Source organism: Bombina bombina, chromosome 6, assembly GCF_027579735.1.
Source record: "Bombina bombina isolate aBomBom1 chromosome 6, aBomBom1.pri, whole genome shotgun sequence".
NCBI lineage: Eukaryota > Metazoa > Chordata > Amphibia > Anura > Bombinatoridae > Bombina > Bombina bombina.
Genome location: NC_069504.1, coordinates 888,909,550 through 888,929,161, shown reverse-complemented (window position 1 = coordinate 888,929,161; position 19,612 = coordinate 888,909,550). Strand labels below are relative to the sequence as shown.

General features: G+C 38.6%; 1 protein-coding gene across 3 annotated transcripts in view; it reads left to right on the top strand.

The window, feature by feature from the left end:
- Positions 1-624: 624 nt before the first annotated feature.
- DVL2 (dishevelled segment polarity protein 2) overlaps positions 625-19,612 on the top strand; it is a 129,592-nt gene continuing 110,604 nt past the window's right edge. For all 3 annotated transcript variants that reach the window (XM_053718435.1, XM_053718434.1, XM_053718433.1), the window contains exon 1: positions 625-896. In XM_053718435.1, coding sequence (XP_053574410.1) covers positions 730-896 — 167 coding nt within the window. In that variant the 5' untranslated portion in view covers positions 625-729. The remainder of the gene's footprint in view (positions 897-19,612) is intronic.

Genomic DNA, 19,612 nt, shown 5'->3' with positions numbered 1-19,612 from the left:
TCAGTTTAAGGAAGTTAGTATGAAGTGAAATCACATAAGATCACAGTAAAGAAAAGTGTGACATCAGCACTGATGAAGCTGATTGGCTGCTGTTGTTTTTTTTTCAACATGCAGCTGACAGCTGAACGATATCTGTTTAAAGAGCATTTACTATTGTGAGTTGAAGAAATTTTTTGGTAAAATAAATTCCATTTTACATTGAGAATCTCAATGTACAATGGAATTTATTTTACCAAAAAAATTCTTCAACTCACAATAGTAAATGCTCTTGTAAAAAACTTGACAAGTATCATGAACATCTCAATTTGAGATGTTCATGATACTTTCTTGTCAACTTTTTTTTACAGATTTGTTGCATCACTTTCAAACGGTTTAGCATATAGGTATTATGTAAATTTAAGTTTCAGAACAATTTACCCAATTTTAAATACCAAGTACACAAGGTATAATATAAATGTGTTTATTAGGTTACCACGCAAATATGATGTGTTACTCCATCATACCCGAGTACATCTTTCCAAATCGTCAAATCGCAGAGTATCGCACCGTTCAGCGTGACGTCACACACGACCCCATTACCCACAGTAGGCGTGTACGCCGCTGCTTCCCGCCCTACTGTGTGTTCGCGAGCTGACGTCAGGCGCATCCCTGCAGCTACGTCCACCCCTCAGTTGGGGGGGTGTTAAGTTTTACTAGAGGCCGAGGCTCCGTGGTGTGTTAGGCCTCAGGATGGCGTGCAACGAGACCAAGGTGATCTATCACCTGGATGAGGAGGAGACTCCTTACCTGGTGAAGGTACCCGTTCCGGCCCAAGAAATTCGACTGCGGGACTTCAAGGCGGCGCTGGGCCGGAGCCACGTCAAGTACTTTTTCAAGGCCATGGACCAGGATTTTGGGTAAAATAACCTACGCGCAATCTGTATGTCATGTGCATCTGTATAATGCGCCCTTTTGTTGTATATAAAAGCAAAGAAATAGGACGGCATGAGTGTATAATACAGGCATCATCATGATGCATTGTATGTAAACAACCCCTCTTTTAACTAGTGCAGAAAAAGTTTAGCGTTACATCTATTGGTTGCCTGAGGGTCAGTAACGCATTGCTTCAACCCTTTGTGGCAGCTAATTGCTCAATAAATATATTTCAAAATGGACTGCATATATGTAACCATAATGTTCTTCTTCTGTATTTCCGTTATGTGTGTATGCTCACGGGATTTGAGGTTTTGAAGTTTTCTTTTGCAGAAATACTTTAGTAGTTTCAATACTCACAGACTTCTATTCTACTTACACTATTTATTCACACACTTTTCTACTTACACTATTTATTCACACACTTTTCTACTTACACTATTTATTATATCTGTGTATGTGCATCTTTTACATTCTTTCCTTTTATAATATGAAATGGACTGGGAAAAAATAAATATTTAGCCAATTAATTATTTAGACATGAATAGGTTAACTCGATTGTAATTTGAGAGAAAAAACAGTTTCATACATTTAGTATCAGTGTTAAAGTGAATGTAAATTTTGAGTCTAAAGTGTCTGTTTTTTTTTTTGTTTTTTTTTTTATTAGAAACAGGGCACTTTAAGTCATCAAAATTTACATTTCACTTGTGTTGGGGAAAAAAATACTTTTTAATCTTGACAGCTGCTCCAGCTACCCCGGTTGTCGCAAGCCATTTCTGACATCATAAATTATGGATTGTCATCCTCCAATCACGGACCCCCCCCCCCGGAATCCGTGTCTGATTCAACGCCGTTATTGGAGGAAGCCAGATTCCTCATTTTAGACCCAAGAAGTGGCTTTGCGATGGGTGGAGGAAGCTGGAGCAGCTGTCAAGATTAAAAGGTAAGTATTTTTTCCCAACACAAGTGAAATGTAAATTTTGATGACTTAAAGTGCCCCTGATTTTAATCAAATTTTTAAAAACCGGGCACTTTAGACTCAAAATTTACATTCACTTTAAATATGAACACATTAAAACAAATTGATGTAATGCATGTAGGAAAAGCCTGCAATATTTAGAAAATATTTTGTTGCATGAAAAAAAGCTATATAGACACAATATTGGGGTTGAATGTAACAGAAGGGCATGTTTATGCGCAACGTCGAGTGCATGGAATCGATTGTTCACTGGCTGATAAAGACAATACACAAAGCTGTGCTTGTTGACAGTGTCACCCTCCACAGGCATAAGACGAAAAACTTTATATATATATATATATTCATACTTCTATGTGTTTCTATCTTCTGATAGTTTTGGGAGTTGTTCTTATGAGCTAGTGAGCTGTCTATCCATAGGGATCAGCTATGCACAACTATGCATTTCCTGATATTTTCATATCCGTTTGAACAGCATTAAAAAAATGTAAAAATTAAAGGGACAGTCTAGTCAATATTAAACTTTCATGATTCAGATAGGGCATGCAATTTTAAACAACTTTCCAATTTAAGGCTGTGACACACTGCAAGCGGAGCGGCGCGCAGCGTGTAGATGCGGCTGTGCGCGCTCATTGTGTCCTGCCTTTTCATCTCTGAGCAGTCTGCTGCGTCAGGCCGCGTAGCTGAGCTATCAGAGATGAAATATTTGATCTTCCTGAAGCGATGCGACACGGAGCGAAGCAGCTGCTTTGCATCGCTTGCAGTGTGTCGCAGCCTTTACTTTTATCATCAGATTTGCTTTGTTCCCTTGCTATTTTTTGAAAGCTAAACTTAGGTAGTCTCATGCTAAATTCTAAGCCCTTGAAGGTTGCCTCTTATCTCAATGCATTTTGTCATTTATTCACAGCTTGAGTGCACTGGTTCATGTTTACCATATAGATAGCATTGTGGAGTGATTTATGAGCCAACACTGGTTAATAGGGGTGCACCGAAATTTTCGGCCGAAAATGGTCCTTTCCCATTTCGGCCGAAAGTGCAGCAAATCGGCCGAAAATTGAGCTTTAACATGCCCAGCAGAGTCAGTAGTACAAATCATATGTGGAGTAAGTAAAACTGCCGTGCATGTCCTGGTACCATACCCATTACCCGGAGATGTTCATCCTGGAGCCCTCGCGCGGCACTTCTATCATACCGGAAGTGGTTGTTTATCCTGGAGCCCTCGCGCAGCACTTCTATCGTACCGGAAGTGGTTGTTTATCCTGGAGCCCTCCCGCGCACAGTCTTGCATACCGGGAGTAGTAGTTCTTCATTCTTCTTTGACATCCTGGAAGCCTCAGTGCGCCTAACGTCTTCTAAGTGCGCTGTCGGCGCATAGTCACGTCGCCCACGTTTAGCGCGTGCATTGCCGTAAGCCGTTTGATTTGGTAAGGAAGTGCCCATAAGTCTCCTCAGTTCTTCTCAGTGGTGCTATAAAAAATATGGGCCATACGGCGAAGTATGCCTTGTTAATGAATGAGACCATCTTGCTCACCCAGTATCTGTGAAAAAGCCTAATGACATTAATGGGGGGAAAAAAAATAGACCCTTAAGATAATGACATGAGAAGTGTTGCCAATCAAAACACTGACTGTCTTAACATTAGACTATGCGTGCATCTGCAATGGCTGACAGTTTAGGTACATACTACATACCTAATGAGGCTGCATAGAGGGAGGTCTTCAGATTTCCAAAAAGAGACTCAGTTATTAAATGTTTTTTTGTGGCAACTGATCGCAGTTGCACCTCTTGCAGACATTTCTGGCATAACTTTATTGATTTATTAATCTTTTTAATTGCAAAATGTAGAGCTGCACATTCTTCTTAGTTCTTTACAAGATACACAGGCATAACTCAATGCTGTCACTTGTGAGGTCTTCTGAAGGCAGCATTGGATCATTGAATTATTCTGGGCAAAATTAATAATTTTACCCAGAATGATTCAATGATCCAATGCTGCCTTCAGAAGACCTCACAAGTGACAGCATTGAGTTATGCCTGTGTATCTTGTAGAGAACTGAGAATGTGCAGCTCTACATTTTGCAATTAAAGTTTAATAAAAAAAAGCAATATTTTATATGCCCGAAATGTCTAACTGGTAAGTAAAATGTCAAATGGATTATTAAACAAAAAAAAATTATTAAACAAAAGCAAACATATGTCTTTCTACATCCCAGGGGCACATATATAAGCAAATGGTTTGGGGCCCTGTTGTTATAATGGGCAAATACATGGGCAGAATGAAGATTCTGTGTAACATCTGCAACAGACAGCATCTTTGGAAACGCCCATATAAACTATTCACAGCCCTCTGTATAGTCAATAGGGACAGCATGTTGTATACACACAGATACCTAGTGTATTGTGCTGTCTTAATAGTATATTATTTAGTATATACACTATACAGAGAGAGCTGTGTGTATACAATGTGCTGCCCCTATACACTATACAGAGAGCTGTGTGTATACAATGTGCTGCCCCTATACACTATACAGAGAGAGCTGTGTGTATACAATGTGCTGCCCCTATACACTATACAGAGAGAGATCTGTGTATATACAATGTGCTGCCCCTTTACACTATATAGAGAGAGAGCTGTGTGTATACAATGTGCTGCCCCTATACACTATACAGAGAGAGCTGTGTGTATACAATGTGCTGCCCCTATACACTATACAGAGAGAGATCTGTGTGTATACAATGTGCTGCCCCTTTACACTATACAGAGAGAGAGCTGTGTGTATACAATGTGCTGCCCCTATACACTATACAGAGAGAGAGCTGTGTGTATACAATGTGCTGCCCCTTTACACTATACAGAGAGAGAGCTGTGTGTATACAATGTGCTGCCCCTTTACACTATACAGAGAGAGAGCTGTGTGTATACAATGTGCTGCCCCTATACACTATACAGAGAGAGATCTGTGTGTATACAATGTGCTGCCCCTTTACACTATACAGAGAGAGAGCTGTGTGTATACAATGTGCTGACCCTATACACTATACAGAGAGAGCTGTCACTATACACTAGACATCCTCAAACTTGGCCCTCCAGCGGTTTTGGAACTACATTTCCCATGATGCTCAGCCAGCATATCAGCTGGCTGAGCATCATGGGGAATGTAGTTCCAAAACCTCTGGAGGGCCAAGTTTGAGGATGTTTGCTACTGTGCTGTCATTATACACTATGCAGAGCTGTGTGTATACACTGTGCGGTCATTAACTATGCAGAGCTGTGTGTATAGAGTCTGTTCTGTCCCTATACAGTACACTATATACAGAGCTATGTATGTATATTGTGCTGTCCCTATATGTTGTATCATAAGTGCGTGTAGACTTTGTATGTTGTATCATGAGTGCCTGTGTGTATATTTGAGTGTGTATGAATGTTGTGTATGACTATGTATGAATGTGTTTTTTATGTATGACTATGAGTGAGTATCCATGTATGAGTGTGCGTATTTATGTATGTATGTTGACTTGTGTGTGTAGGTATGATGTGTGTGTGTATGACTAATATGACTGTGTGTTTATGTATGTCTTTGCGTGTGTACATATGTATATGAGACATGCATTTTAGCCAATCAGTTCTGACTCCAGGTAACTCTACGTGTATGAGCGCAATTTTATCTATATGGCACACATGAACTAACACCCTCTATTGAAAACTGTCAAAATGCATTCAGGTAAGAGGCGGTTTTCAAGGGCTAAGATATTAGCATATGACCTACCTAGGTTTAGCTTTCAGCTAATAATACCAAGCGAACAAAGCAAATTTGATGATAAAAGTACATTGGAAAGTTCTTTAAAAATTACATGCCCAGCAATCAGAATCTTGAAAGTTTATTTTTACTATACTGTCTGTCCCTTTAATTATTATGGACCAGATCAGCCTAATGCACTTATATTTTGTGTTAGTCTACTCTTTTACCCCCTCAATTCAGTTTTAAAAAATCTGAGATAGCAGCTTTGGGTTGCACTGTATATTATGTACCTTTTTATTTACTAATAAAAAAAATAAAAAATAAAAAATAATAAAATAAAGTTAATTTAAGTTAGTCAGTCACTCACTTTCCTTTTTTTTTTCTTTATAAAGTTTGTTATAGCTGAGGCATAGTCTTCTTTCAGTGACTTTAAAATGTCAGCGGTGTGGAAATAATTCAAAGTTTACACATCAAATTTGCCATCTGCAGTGTTTGTTCAGCAGAAATTTTGAGAGGGGGTACCGTGTCGAGGAACTTTTCCACAACAGGGTTGATACACCACCTGAAAACACGACATACAATTCAGTATGAAGAGTACAGAAAAGCAACCATGCTTAAAAGTACCCCAACTACTAGCACACCAACACCATCTGTCGCCACATTCTTTGAAAATGCTAAGAAATTTACAAATGATAGTGCCAAAGCACGTGGCATTACATAGAAAGTAATGGAATTTATTGCCTTAGATGACCAGCCATTCTCTGTTGTAGAAGACATTGGATTTCGTAAGCTCATAGAACATTGAGCCGTGTTACGCACTGCCAAGCAGATGATATTTTTCAGAAACCTGTCTACCTGAAATGTTAGATCGTGTTTCAAAACACATTCATAAGCTCCTGAACACAGACATCATAGCTTTAAGTTTTACCACCGACATTTGGAGCTCAGATCTAAGTCCAACTAGCATGCTCAGCTTAACAGCGCAGTGGATAGATGCTGATTTTAAATTTCAACTCATTTTGCTTCAGGCACAAGTTTGTTGGGTCACACACTGCAGCAGCGATATCAGAGGCTTTAGCTAGCATGCTTGAAACTTGGCACATTGACAAGTCGAAAGTGCATCTGATTGTCAGAGATAATGCACGGAACATGGAGGACAGTGGGCTCAATAGCATACCGTGCATGGCACACACGCTGCAGTTGGCTATGAATGAGGGAGTGCTGAGTCAGCGCAGCATATCAGATATAACCGCATCAGGGAGAAAAATTGAAAATATTGTCTCTTCTTGCTCCATTTGAACAGTTAACCAAGGAAATAAGCTCAGCTAATGCATCTGTTGATGAAGTTTATAACCCTTGATTGCAGCACTGAAGCGTCTGCTGGGAAAAGAAGTGCAAACATGGCGTAAAAACAGCTAAAAGCACTCTATTGGAGGCTGTTAACAAACGCTTTCAAGACACTGAATCCAACCCTCTGTACTGCATTGCCACAGTACTAGATCCTCGATTTAAAGACCATTACTTTGTCTCAGAGAAAAAGCAGCGTACACGAGAAATGATACAGGCACAGCTGGAGGTGATGGAAGCATCTGGTGAAGGAGACTTGATGCACAGAGAAAAGTGTGCCAGAGAAACGATCACGACGTACAAGTGATGAGCACACTCCCTCGCTTTCTGACATGTTTGACGAGATTCTACAGGAAAGCATCACCCCGATCCACAGCAGTGCCACAACAAGCGCAGCTACACAACAGCTGGAGATTTATCTAGCTGAACTACCCATCGCCAGAAGCGACAATCCCCTTGACTACTGGCGCATGAACAAAGAACGCTTTCCATTGCTTGCAAGGATTGCACGCAGGTATTTATCTGCCCCAAGCACCAGCACAGAGAGTGAGACTATTCAGCGCAGCATCTCACGTTCTGGATTAGAAGAGGAACCGTCTCTCCTGTGAGAAAGCTGAGCAACTTTTGTTCTTGAAAAGAAACCTGCCACTTTTTACTTAAATAGAAATCGTTCCAATTTGCTATATGTGTAGTTATTTTATTTACATTAAAAAAAGTGTAGCCCTGAAAAAAATTGTTCTTGATTTGAGGTTACATTTGGTTAAAATTTGAGGTTAGTTTTACTGCTGTCTCTTGCACTGTTTTGCACAATAATTGTCAAATTTGGAAATATTGTTGTTTACATAAACAAGTTAGAAATTACTAGAGGCCCTTTGCCTTATGTGTTTTTCCAGTTTTCATAAATTGTGTAAGCAATTATTAGAATGTTAGTACTTGCATGAAGCTAGCCTAAAGCTGCTGTTTTGTTTGAGTTCATTACTTGACATATGGCTAGATTATATTTTGATTAGTAAACATTTACCAATACTCCTCTGATTATATTTCCAACTTCATATTGACTTTAATGGAGTTGGAAATGTAATCAGACAGAGCATTGGTAAAGCTTACCAATTAAATGTAATATATCTAGCCCTTACTGTTTTACTGTTACATAGATATAATAGTAGTTTTATAGGACTATATTTTATTTGGATAATTGTTAAAGAAAATCTGTTAAATCTGATTTTGTTGCATAGAACTGAAGAATGTCAATGTATATTGATTTTAAATTAATATCAACAATACATTATTCTTCAATCTATCCTTTATAACAGAAACAAATTTTTCTTATTTATTTTTTGTCCAATTTTGGTGTCACTTTCAATAAAAGTGTGGTTATTTTATTTGCTTGTAGTTTTTAGTTTCAGATTAATTAATCTCTAATATTATAAATAAAATTGTAAAAAAAAAAGTCAAAAAAATATTTTAAAACCATTTTGTAAAAGTAATTTTCGTTTTCGGCAAAGGGCATCCTGAATTTTCGGTTTCGGTCCAGAATTTTCATTTTGGTGCATCCCTACTGGTTAAAATGCAAGTCTGTCAAAAGAACTGAAATAAGGGGGCAGTCTGCAGAGGCTTAGATACAAGGTAATCCCAGAGGTAAAAAGTATTATTAACCTCTTAAGGACATATGACAGAATTTTTCCGTCATAAAACAGTTGAGCAAACTGAAAGCTGTGTCCTTAAAGGGTTAAACTTGGGATTGGGTTATAAAGGGATTGTTTTCTTAAACAATAACAATTCTCCAGTAGACTGTCCCTTTAAGCATTCATGGTATGTGTGTATGTGTGTATATATATATATATATATATATATATATATATATATATATATATATATATATATATATATATATTTATTTTAGGTGAATTTTTTTCAATGTACTGGCTTTTTTTTCCTTTCAAATAGTTTTTCTTTGTATCCTTTGTTGCAAGACATACCTGGTAGGATCAAGATCTGCAATGTACTACTGGGAGATAGCTGTTGATTGGTGACTAACACACACATGGCTCCAACTAAAGGAATCTGGGTCCTATAATGTAAATACGTTCGAAAAGCTTAAAGACTGTTTCCAGCTTCAGAATCTAGATTTCTATGCATATCTACAAATAAGACATTGGTACCGTGAAATAACTAAAGATAGTAAAACTGATTGGACACACTCTGGCATTAAAATGGGACTGTCCCTTTTTAAAATGGGTAAGCGCTCTATTAATTATTGGTATAAAATTCTTATCTAAAAATGGAGTCTAATATCGTAGAGATTTGTTCAAAATGGCAACCAGATATTCCAAACTTGGATGAAAAGAAAGTGAAATATAGTATAATTGCTTTAAAGCAGTGTTTTTCAACCAGTGTGCCGTGAGAGATCCTCAGGTGTGCCACGGCAGACTGACAACAGTGTGACATATTTTTTAAACTTTGCTTGTTTTTTACTCCCAGTGCAGGGGTAGTTTGTAGGAGGCATGGCATAACAGCACAATACAAACAGTATGTGTGTGTTTGTGTGTATATATATATATATATACTGTATTAGGCTACAATGTGTGATTTTTTTTTTTTTTTTTTAAATTTTGGGATGGTGGTGTACCACAGGAATTTTTAATGTAAAAAAGTGTGCCACGGCAAAAAAAAAAAAAAAAAGGTTAAAATCACTGCTTTAGAGGAAGCCACATTATCCGCAAACTGGCATGAAATTCACGTAAAAATTTTAAATAGAGCATACATAACGCCAGCTAGAATAAATAAATGGTCTCCCCTATCTCAAAATCTATGTCCTAGATGTAGCTCCTATGAGGCTGACCTGGTTCACATGTTTTGGAGTTGCCCAAAAATTAACCAATTTTGGAAACGTATACAATTCTGGCTAGGTAAAGTGATTTCTACAAATTTCGTAATAGAACTTCAGCATATTTTTTTCTTGTAGATACGCGAGATAAATCAGTTAATATAGAATTTATTAACACAACAATCTTAGGGGGGAGATATCTTATTCTTAAAAACTGGAAGAAAAAAAGGGAGCCTACCAGCAATAACGTAACATTTCTTTTACAATCTCAATACGTAATAGAACAGTTTGATAATGTAAATAACTCGGAAATACACAAAATAGATTTGTTACAAAATGGATGGATTTTATTAAATTATACAAAAATAATAATGTACAGAGACAGTTATTAACACCTCTATACAATTTGTATTTAGATTGTCGGGCTCGTGCTGTTTTTATTTATTTTTATTTTTTTTCGGTTTTTTTTCCGTCTTTATATTCTTTTTCTTACGCTATGGCCCTCCCTCCCCGAACCCTCAAATGAAGAAACATACAATTGTTTTCAGTGGTGGTTCCAAATCTTCTTAGAAAAATAAGGTCGAGCTTGTTACATATTAGTATATTTTAGCATTGTTTTTTATTTTTTTTCTCTTTTCGGGAGAAATATGATATATAAAAAATATTACCTCTCCCTTGGTAAAACTCTTTGTTTATGTCTTATAGGACCTGTTAAAGTGATTTCTGATTAGACATATGGTATATAGGATAAAACTATTAGATTATGGGAGACTATAGCAAAACTAACAAATGTATTGATTTTGACACTGGTTAAGATTGTTTTCGCAAAGTGATGATAAAATTATATCTAATTGTGTTATATTATATTGCTTGATTACTCCTTAGACAACGATGTCAATTTCTTAAGTGTTTGCTATTTGTTTGTCTTTATATTTAATGAATCATGTCTCAACAGATGTTTGGCGCTATTAATATCCTTGTCTGTATGGTTCGACATTTCAATAAAAATTAATTAAAAAAAACATTACACAGTGCTTAAGAACATTAAAAGCTTTTTTTATTTTCTATTTGTCCCTTTAACCTAACCATTTTCATGCAGAGCATACATTTTGCTTCTGCAGTTTTATGTGCATGATATATTTTTTAATCAAATTCCCCTTTAATGCATCACTTCAAGTTCATTTTAAGACCCCACTTATCAGAATTTAAATTTATGTAAAAGGTGTAAAAAAAAATTAGGAGCCAGGGTGGAATTTATGTTTAGACATTCAGAGCTGGAGGTTAAATTGTAGCACATTTGTCCCTCTAAAAAGCCATGACATACTGTACTTGGTATATTTTTTAAAAAATATATATTTGCTGACTCCATTAAATGAGTGAATACAATGTAATCTATTGCTAACTATTTTGCCATTTAACCATTAAAATCAACATGTTGCATATCAATTGAAAGGGACAGTTAACACCAGAATTTTTGTTCTTTAAAAAGAAAGATAATCCCTTTATTACCCATTCCCCAATTTTTGCATAAACAACACTTATAGAAATACACTTTTCTCCAACATTGGTGTGTCCGGTCCACGGCGTCATCCTTACTTGTGGGATATTCTCTTCCCCAACAGGAAATGGCAAAGAGTCCCAGCAAAGCTGGTCACATGATCCCTCCTAGGCTCCGCCCACCCCAGTCATTCTCTTTGCCGTTGCACAGGCAACATCTCCACGGAGATGGTTAAGAGTTTTTTTGGTGTTTAAATGTAGTTTTTATTCTTCTATCAAGTGTTTGTTATTTTAAAATAGTGCTGGTATGTACTATTTACTCTGAAACAGAAAAGGATGAAGATTTCTGTTTGTAAGAGGAAGATGATTTTAGCAGACAGTAACTAAAATCGATTGCTGTTTCCACATAGGACTGTTCAGATGAAGTAACTTCAGTTGGGGGAAACAGTTAGCAGACTTTTCTGCTTAAGGTATGACTAGCCATATTTCTAACAAGACTGTGTAATGCTGGAAGGCTGTCATTTCCCCTCATGGGGACCGGTAAGCCATTTTCTTAGTCAAAAACAAACAGAATAAAGGGCTTATTATGGGCTAAATCGATTGCTTTATTTGTGCATATTATTCAAATTTAGGCACTGTATTGGACACCTTTTTTCAGTCAGGGGGCCTTTCTAGTCATAGACTGAGCCTCATTTTCGCGCCATTAATGCACAGTTGTTTTTTTGAGAGCAGGGCATGCAGATGCATGTGTGAGGATCTAAGAATCTCTGAAAAAGCTTTTAGAAGGCGTCATTTGGTATCGTATTCCCCTCAGGGCTTGGTTGGGTCTTAACAAAGACTGTATCTGGGACTGTATAGGGGTTAAATTGAAAAACGGCTCCGGTTCCGTTATTTTAAGGGTTAAAGCTCTGAAATTTGGTGTGCAATACTTTTAAGACACTGTGGTGAAAATTTGGTAATTTTTGAACAATTCCTTCATACTTTTTCACATATTCAGTAATAAAGTGTTTTCTGTTTGAAATTTAAAGTGACAGTAACGGTTTTATTTTAAAACTTTTTTTGTGCATTGTTGACAAGTTTAAGCCTGTTTAACATGTCTGTACCTTCAGATAAGCTATGTTCTATATGTATGAAAGCCAATGTGTCTCCCCATTTAAATTTATGTGATAATTGTGCCATAGCGTCCAAACAAAGTAAGGACAGTACTGCCACAAATAATGATATTGCCCAAGATGATTCCTCAAATGAGGGGAGTAAACATACTACATCATCTCCTACTGTGTCTACACCAGTTTTGCCCATGCAGGAGGCCCCTAGTACATCTAGTGCGCCAATACTTATTTCTATGCAACAATTAACGGCTGTAATGGATAACTCCATAGCAAATCTTTTATCCAAAATGCCTACTTATCAGAGAAAGCGCAATTGCTCTGTTTTAAACACTGAAGAGCAAGAGGATGCTGATGATAATTGTTCTGTCATACCCTCACACCAATCTGAAGGGGCCATAAGGGAGGTTTTGTCTGAGGGAGAAATTTCAGATTCAGGAAAAATTTCTCATCAAGCTGAACCTGATGTTGTGACATTTAAATTAGAACATCTCCGCGCACTGCTTAAGGAGGTATTATCTACTCTGGATGATTGTGACAATTTGGTCATTCCAGAGAAATTATGCAAGATGGACAGGTTCCTAGAGGTTCCGGTGCCCCCCGACGCTTTTCCTATACCCAAGCGGGTGGCGGACATAGTAAATAAAGAGTGGGAAAAGCCCGGCATACCTTTTGTTCCTCCCCCTATATTTAAGAAATTATTTCCGATGGTCGACCCCAGAAAGGACTTATGGCAGACAGTCCCCAAGGTCGAGGGGGCAGTTTCTACTCTAAACAAACGCACTACTATTCCTATCGAAGATAGTTGTGCTTTCAAAGATCCTATGGATAAAAAATTGGAAGGTTTTCTTAAAAAGATTTTTGTACAGCAAGGCTACCTTCTACAACCAATTTCATGCATTGTTCCTGTCACTACGGCAGCGTGGTTCTGGTTCGAGGAACTAGAAAAGTCGCTCAGTAGAGAAACTCCATATGAGGAGGTTATGGACAGAGTTCACGCACTTAAATTGGCTAACTCTTTTATTTTAGATGACACTTTGCAATTAGCAAAATTAGCGGCGAAAAATTCAGGGTTTGCTATTGTGGCGCGCAGAGCGCTTTGGCTAAAGTCTTGGTCAGCGGATGTGTCATCCAAGACAAAATTACTTAACATTCCTTTCAAAGGTAAAACTTTATTTGGACCTGATTTGAAAGAGATTATTTCAGACTTCACTGGGGGAAAGGGCCACGCCCTTCCACAGGATAGGTCTTTTAAGGCTAAAAATAAGCCTAATTTTCGTCCCTTTCGCAGAAATGGACCAGCCTCTAATTCTGCATCCTCTAAGCAAGAGGGTAATGCCTCACAACCCAAACCAGCCTGGAAACCAATGCAAGGCTGGAACAAGGGTAAGCAGGCCAAGAAGCCTGCCACTGCTAACAAGACAGCATGAAGGAGTAGCCCCCGATCCGGGACCGGATCTGGTGGGGGGCAGACTCTCTCTCTTTGCTCAGGCTTGGGCAAGAGATGTTCAGGATCCTTGGGCGCTAGAAATAGTTTCTCAAGGTTATCTCCTGGAATTCAAGGAACTACCCCCAAGGGGAAGGTTCCACAAGTCTCACTTATCCTCAAACCAAATAAAGAGACAGGCATTCTTACATTGTGTAGAAGACCTGTTAAAGATGGGAGTGATACACCCAGTTCCAATAAAGGAACAAGGAATGGGATTTTATTCCAATCTGCTCATAGTTCCCAAAAAAGAGGGAACGTTCAGACCAATTTTGGATTTGAAGATCCTAAACAAATTTCTCAGGGTACCTTCGTTCAAAATGGAAACTATTCGAACGATTCTACCCACCATCCAGGAAAGTCAATTTATGACTACCGTGGATCTAAAGGATGCGTACCTACATATCCCTATCCACAAGGAACATCATCAGTTCCTAAGGTTCGCTTTTTTGGACAAACATTACCAGTTTGTGGCTCTTCCATTCGGATTAGCCACTGCTCCAAGGATTTTCACAAAGGTGCTAGGGTCCCTTCTAGCGGTTCTAAGACCAAGGGGCATTGCAGTAGTACCTTACTTGGACGACATTCTAATACAAGCGTCGTCCCTGTCAAAGGCTCATACGGACATCGTTCTAGCCTTTCTCACATCTCACGGATGGAAGGTGAACAAAGAAAAGAGTTCTCTGTCCCCGTCTACAAGAGTTCCCTTCTTGGGAACAATAATAGATTCCTTAGAAATGAGGATTTTTCTGACAGAGGTCAGAAAATCAAAACTTCTAAGCTCTTGTCAAGTGCTTCATTCTGTTCCTCGTCCTTCCATAGCGCAGTGCATGGAAGTAATAGGATTGATGGTTGCAACAATGGACATAGTTCCTTTTGCACGAATTCATCTAAGACCATTACAACTGTGAATGCTCAAACAGTGGAATGGGGATTATACAGACTTGTCTCCAATGATTCAAGTAGATCAAAAGACCAGAGATTCACTCCGTTGGTGGCTGACCCTGGACCATCTGTCCCAGGGAATGAGCTTCCGCAGGCCAGAGTGGGTCATTGTCACGACCGACGCCAGTCTAGTGGGCTGGGGTGCGGTCTGGGAATCCCTGAAAGCTCAGGGTCTATGGTCTCGGGAAGAGTCTCTTCTCCCGATAAACATTCTGGAACTGAGAGCGATATTCAATGCTCTCAGAGCTTGGCCTCAACTAGCAAAGGCCAAATTCATAAGGTTCCAATCAGACAACATGACGACTGTTGCTTATATCAATCATCAAGGGGGAACAAAGAGTTCCCTGGCGATGAAAGAAGTGACCAAAATAATTCAATGGGCGGAGGATCACTCCTGCCACTTGTCTGCGATCCACATCCCAGGAGTGGAAATTGGGAAAATTGAGTCGTCAGACATTTCATCCGGGGGAGTGGGAACTCCATCCGGAAATCTTTGCCCAAATAACTCAATTATGGGGCATTCCAGACATGGATCTGATGGCGTCTCGTCAGAACTTCAAGGTTCCTTGCTACGGGTCCAGATCCAGGGATCCCAGGGCGACCCTAGTAGACGCACTAGTAGCACCTTGGACTTTCAACCTAGCTTACGTATTCCCACCGTTTCCTCTCATTCCCAGGCTGGTAGCCAGGATCAATCAGGAGAGGGCCTCTGTGATCTTGATAGCTCCTGCGTGGCCACGCAGGACTTGGTATGCAGACCTGGTGAATATGTCATCGGCTCCACCATGGAAGCTACCTTTGAGACAGGACCTTCTTGTTCAAGGTCCATTCGAACACCCAAATCTGGTCTCCCTCCAACTGACGGCTTGGAGATTGAACGCTTGATTCTATCAAAACGTGGGTTTTCAGATTCGGTGATAGATACTCTGGTTCAGGCCAGAAAACCTGTAACTAGAAAAATTTACCATAAAATATGGAAAAAATATATCTGTTGGTGTGAATCCAAAGGATTCCCATGGAATAAGATAAAAATTCCTAAGATTCTATCCTTTCTACAAGAAGGTTTGGAGAGAGGATTATCTGCAAGTTCTCTAAAGGGACAGATCTCTGCTTTATCTGTCTTACTACACAAAAGACTGGCAGCTGTGCCAGATGTTCAAGCATTTGTTCAGGCTCTGGTTAGGATCAAGCCTGTTTACAGACCTTTGACTCCTCCCTGGAGTCTAAATCTAGTTCTTTCAGTTCTTCAAGGGGTTCCGTTTGAACCCTTACATTCCATAGATATTAAGTTACTATCTTGGAAAGTTTTGTTTTTGGTTGCAATTTCTTCTGCTAGAAGAGTTTCAGAGTTATCTGCTCTGCAGTGTTCTCCTCCTTATCTGGTGTTCCATGCAGATAAGGTGGTTTTGCGTACTAAGCCTGGTTTTCTTCCTAAAGTTGTTTCTAACAAAAATATTAACCAGGAGATAGTTGTACCTTCTTTGTGCCCGAATCCAGTTTCAAAGAAGGAACGTTTGTTACACAATTTGGACGTTGTCCGTGCTCTAAAGTTCTATTTAGAGGCTACTAAAGATTTCAGACAAACATCTTCCTTGTTTGTTGTTTATTCTGGTAAAAGGAGAGGTCAAAAAGCGACTTCTACCTCTCTTTCCTTTTGGCTTAAAAGCATTATCCGTTTGGCTTATGAGACTGCCGGACGGCAGCCTCCTGAAAGAATCACAGCTCACTCCACTAGGGCTGTGGCTTCCACATGAGCCTTCAAGAATGAGGCTTCTGTTGACCAGATATGTAAGGCAGCGACTTGGTCTTCACTGCACACTTTTGCCAAATTTTACAAACTTGATACTTTTGCTTCTTCGGAGGCTATTTTTGGGAGAAAGGTTTTGCAAGCCGTGGTGCCTTCCATTTAGGTGACCTGATTTGCTCCCTCCCTTCATCCGTGTCCTAAAGCTTTGGTATTGGTTCCCACAAGTAAGGATGACGCCGTGGACCGGACACACCAATGTTGGAGAAAACAGAATTTATGCTTACCTGATAAATTACTTTCTCCAACGGTGTGTCCGGTCCACGGCCCGCCCTGGTTTTTTAATCAGGTCTGATGAATTATTTTCTCTAACTACAGTCACCACGGTATCATATGGTTTCTCCTATATATATTTCCTCCTGTCCGTCGGTCGAATGACTGGGGTGGGCGGAGCCTAGGAGGGATCATGTGACCAGCTTTGCTGGGACTCTTTGCCATTTCCTGTTGGGGAAGAGAATATCCCACAAGTAAGGATGACGCCGTGGACCGGACACACCGTTGGAGAAAGTAATTTATCAGGTAAGCATAAATTCTGTTTTTACCTCTGTGATTACCTTGTATCTAAGCCTCTGCAAACCGCCCCCTTATTTCAGTTCTTTTAGACAATCCGTGCTATCTCCAGGGTAACTTCACGTGCATGAGTTTAATGTTATCTATATGAAACACATGAACTTATGCCCTCTAGTGGTCAAAATGCATTCAGATTAGAGGCAGTCTTCAAGGTCTAAGAAATTAGCATATGAACCTCCTAGGTTTAGCTTTCAACTAAGAATACCAAGAGAACAAAGCAAAATTGGTGATAAAAGTAAATTGGAAAGTTGTTTTAAAATTACATTCCCTATTTAAATCATTAAAGGGACACCGAACCCAATTTTTTTTTTTTTGTGATTCAGAGCATGCAATTTTAAGAAACTTTAATTTTACCCCTATTATAAATTTTTATTTGTTCTCTTGCTATCTTTATTTGAAAAAGAAGGCATCTAAGCATTTTTCTTGGTTTAGGACTTTGGACAGCACTTTTTTATTGGATGAATTTATCCACCAATCAGCAAGGACAACCTAGGTTGTTCACCAAAAATGGGCCGGCATCTAAACTTACATTCTTGCATTTCAAATAAAGATACCAAGAGAATAAAGAAAATTTGATAATAGGAGTAAATAAGAAAGTTGCTTAAAATTGCATGCTCTATCTTAATCATGAGAGAAAAAATTTGGGTTCAGTGTCCCTTTTAAAGTTTTATTTTTTGACTTGACTGTCACTTTAATTGTTTCTGCAGTAATTGTTGTTTTTTTGTTTTTATTTTTAAATGTGGACTGTCATACAGCATCCTTTATCACATTAAGCATGTATGTATTTTAATTAGGGCTGCAACAACTAATATAAGTAAAAATTGACTATGCATTGTGCTAGCTATTTATTAATGTGCCTACTTTGTTGTCTTTGCTTAGCCGTGGTGGTGTCCCTTTAACCATAAACCTGGAAAATGTTAACCTTTTGATATTAAAGTAGCAAAAAAATGCTTCTCCAGTATACTACCATGCAGTAACTGCTACAAAGCAGCCTTACAAAAGGCTGGTTTAGCCTTTTATAATGTAAAGCTTTGCATAATGTGCACCTCCACAGTGCTTATCTCTATGCTAACAGGTAAGCATCCTTTGTGCATGGAACATACATATCAGTCATCTTCCATGATTAATAGCCTGCTTTTAGACAAGGACTTAACAAATCATGGGTGAAATGGTTCCTAGCATTTGTCACATAAATCCTAACTTTGTTATTCTACGCATGTTTGTATGCAAACAACTTTGTGAGGCTTCTTGGCATTCTTACTGTCTCAGGTATAATGTAGATTTGACAATAACTTTTTATGGTTAGGCCCAATATGATGAAACGTTGGAGAACAAAATGGTTTATTTAAAAAACAAAAATAAATATTTAGGAGTCATGGCTAGAATGTTGCCTCACCACCACTCGTACCGAAACAATGCCAAAATTGACAAAGGCATGCTGCTACCTCCCCTTTCTAATTAGACATGTCTGTCTTTTATTGTAGGATTCTACAACATTTTCCCTTGGTATGTAAACAGACAACATTTTAAGAATATCTCCTATCACAAGATCTGTATATGCCCTTAAAGGCACATTGCACACTATATGTTTTTCTTTGCATAAATGTTTTGTAGATGATCCATTTATATAGCCCACCTGGTAGTGTTTTTGTAACCATGTATAGTTTTGCTTATTTTTTTTTAATAACATTGTGCTGGGGAGGGGGGGGGGTCTGGTGTTCCTTTTTTCCCAGCCTTACCTCATCAATAGTGCTTAAGTTTTTTTTTAAAGGTTTTATACTGGATTTATAGATCAGTATCTGTGCATATTCTTCTTTATACTGGTATCTACATGCAGTAAAATGAAAATTGGTCTATTCTGTCCTTTAAAACCCCTTTTCTATTCATAGCTACTAGTCAGTCTTACATTTGTAGGACACAAACAATAAGTACAGTAGTTAACTGAGTTAATAGGTGAACATGGCTGATAGGGATACTGCTCAATCCATTATGTACATACACTTATAATCCACAACACTTTATTTATGCCATCTTTATTGCGAATAGTGCAAAAACATGCAACGTTTCAAGGTATTCCCCCTTAATTATGCATCATCCCAGAGGCAGAACTTTTTTTTTTTTCTGCAATAAGAATTTTTTAGTGAAATATTTTCTGCAGTGTCTCTAAGGAGCCAGTGTTGCTGTGTTTGTTGCCCTTACTCAGTGTGCATGAGGAAAGGTTCATGTTGTAAAGCCTAGCTGATGTCTGCTGTATGTTCCCACTGTGTCAGTCTGCCTGGGAACCTGCTCTGCTGGAGTCTATATGTTTATTTTGGAGGGGCTGCTCCTCCATGCTTATACTTCTGATGTATAATACAGTTGTGCTCATAAGTTTAAATACCCTGGCAGAATTTATGATT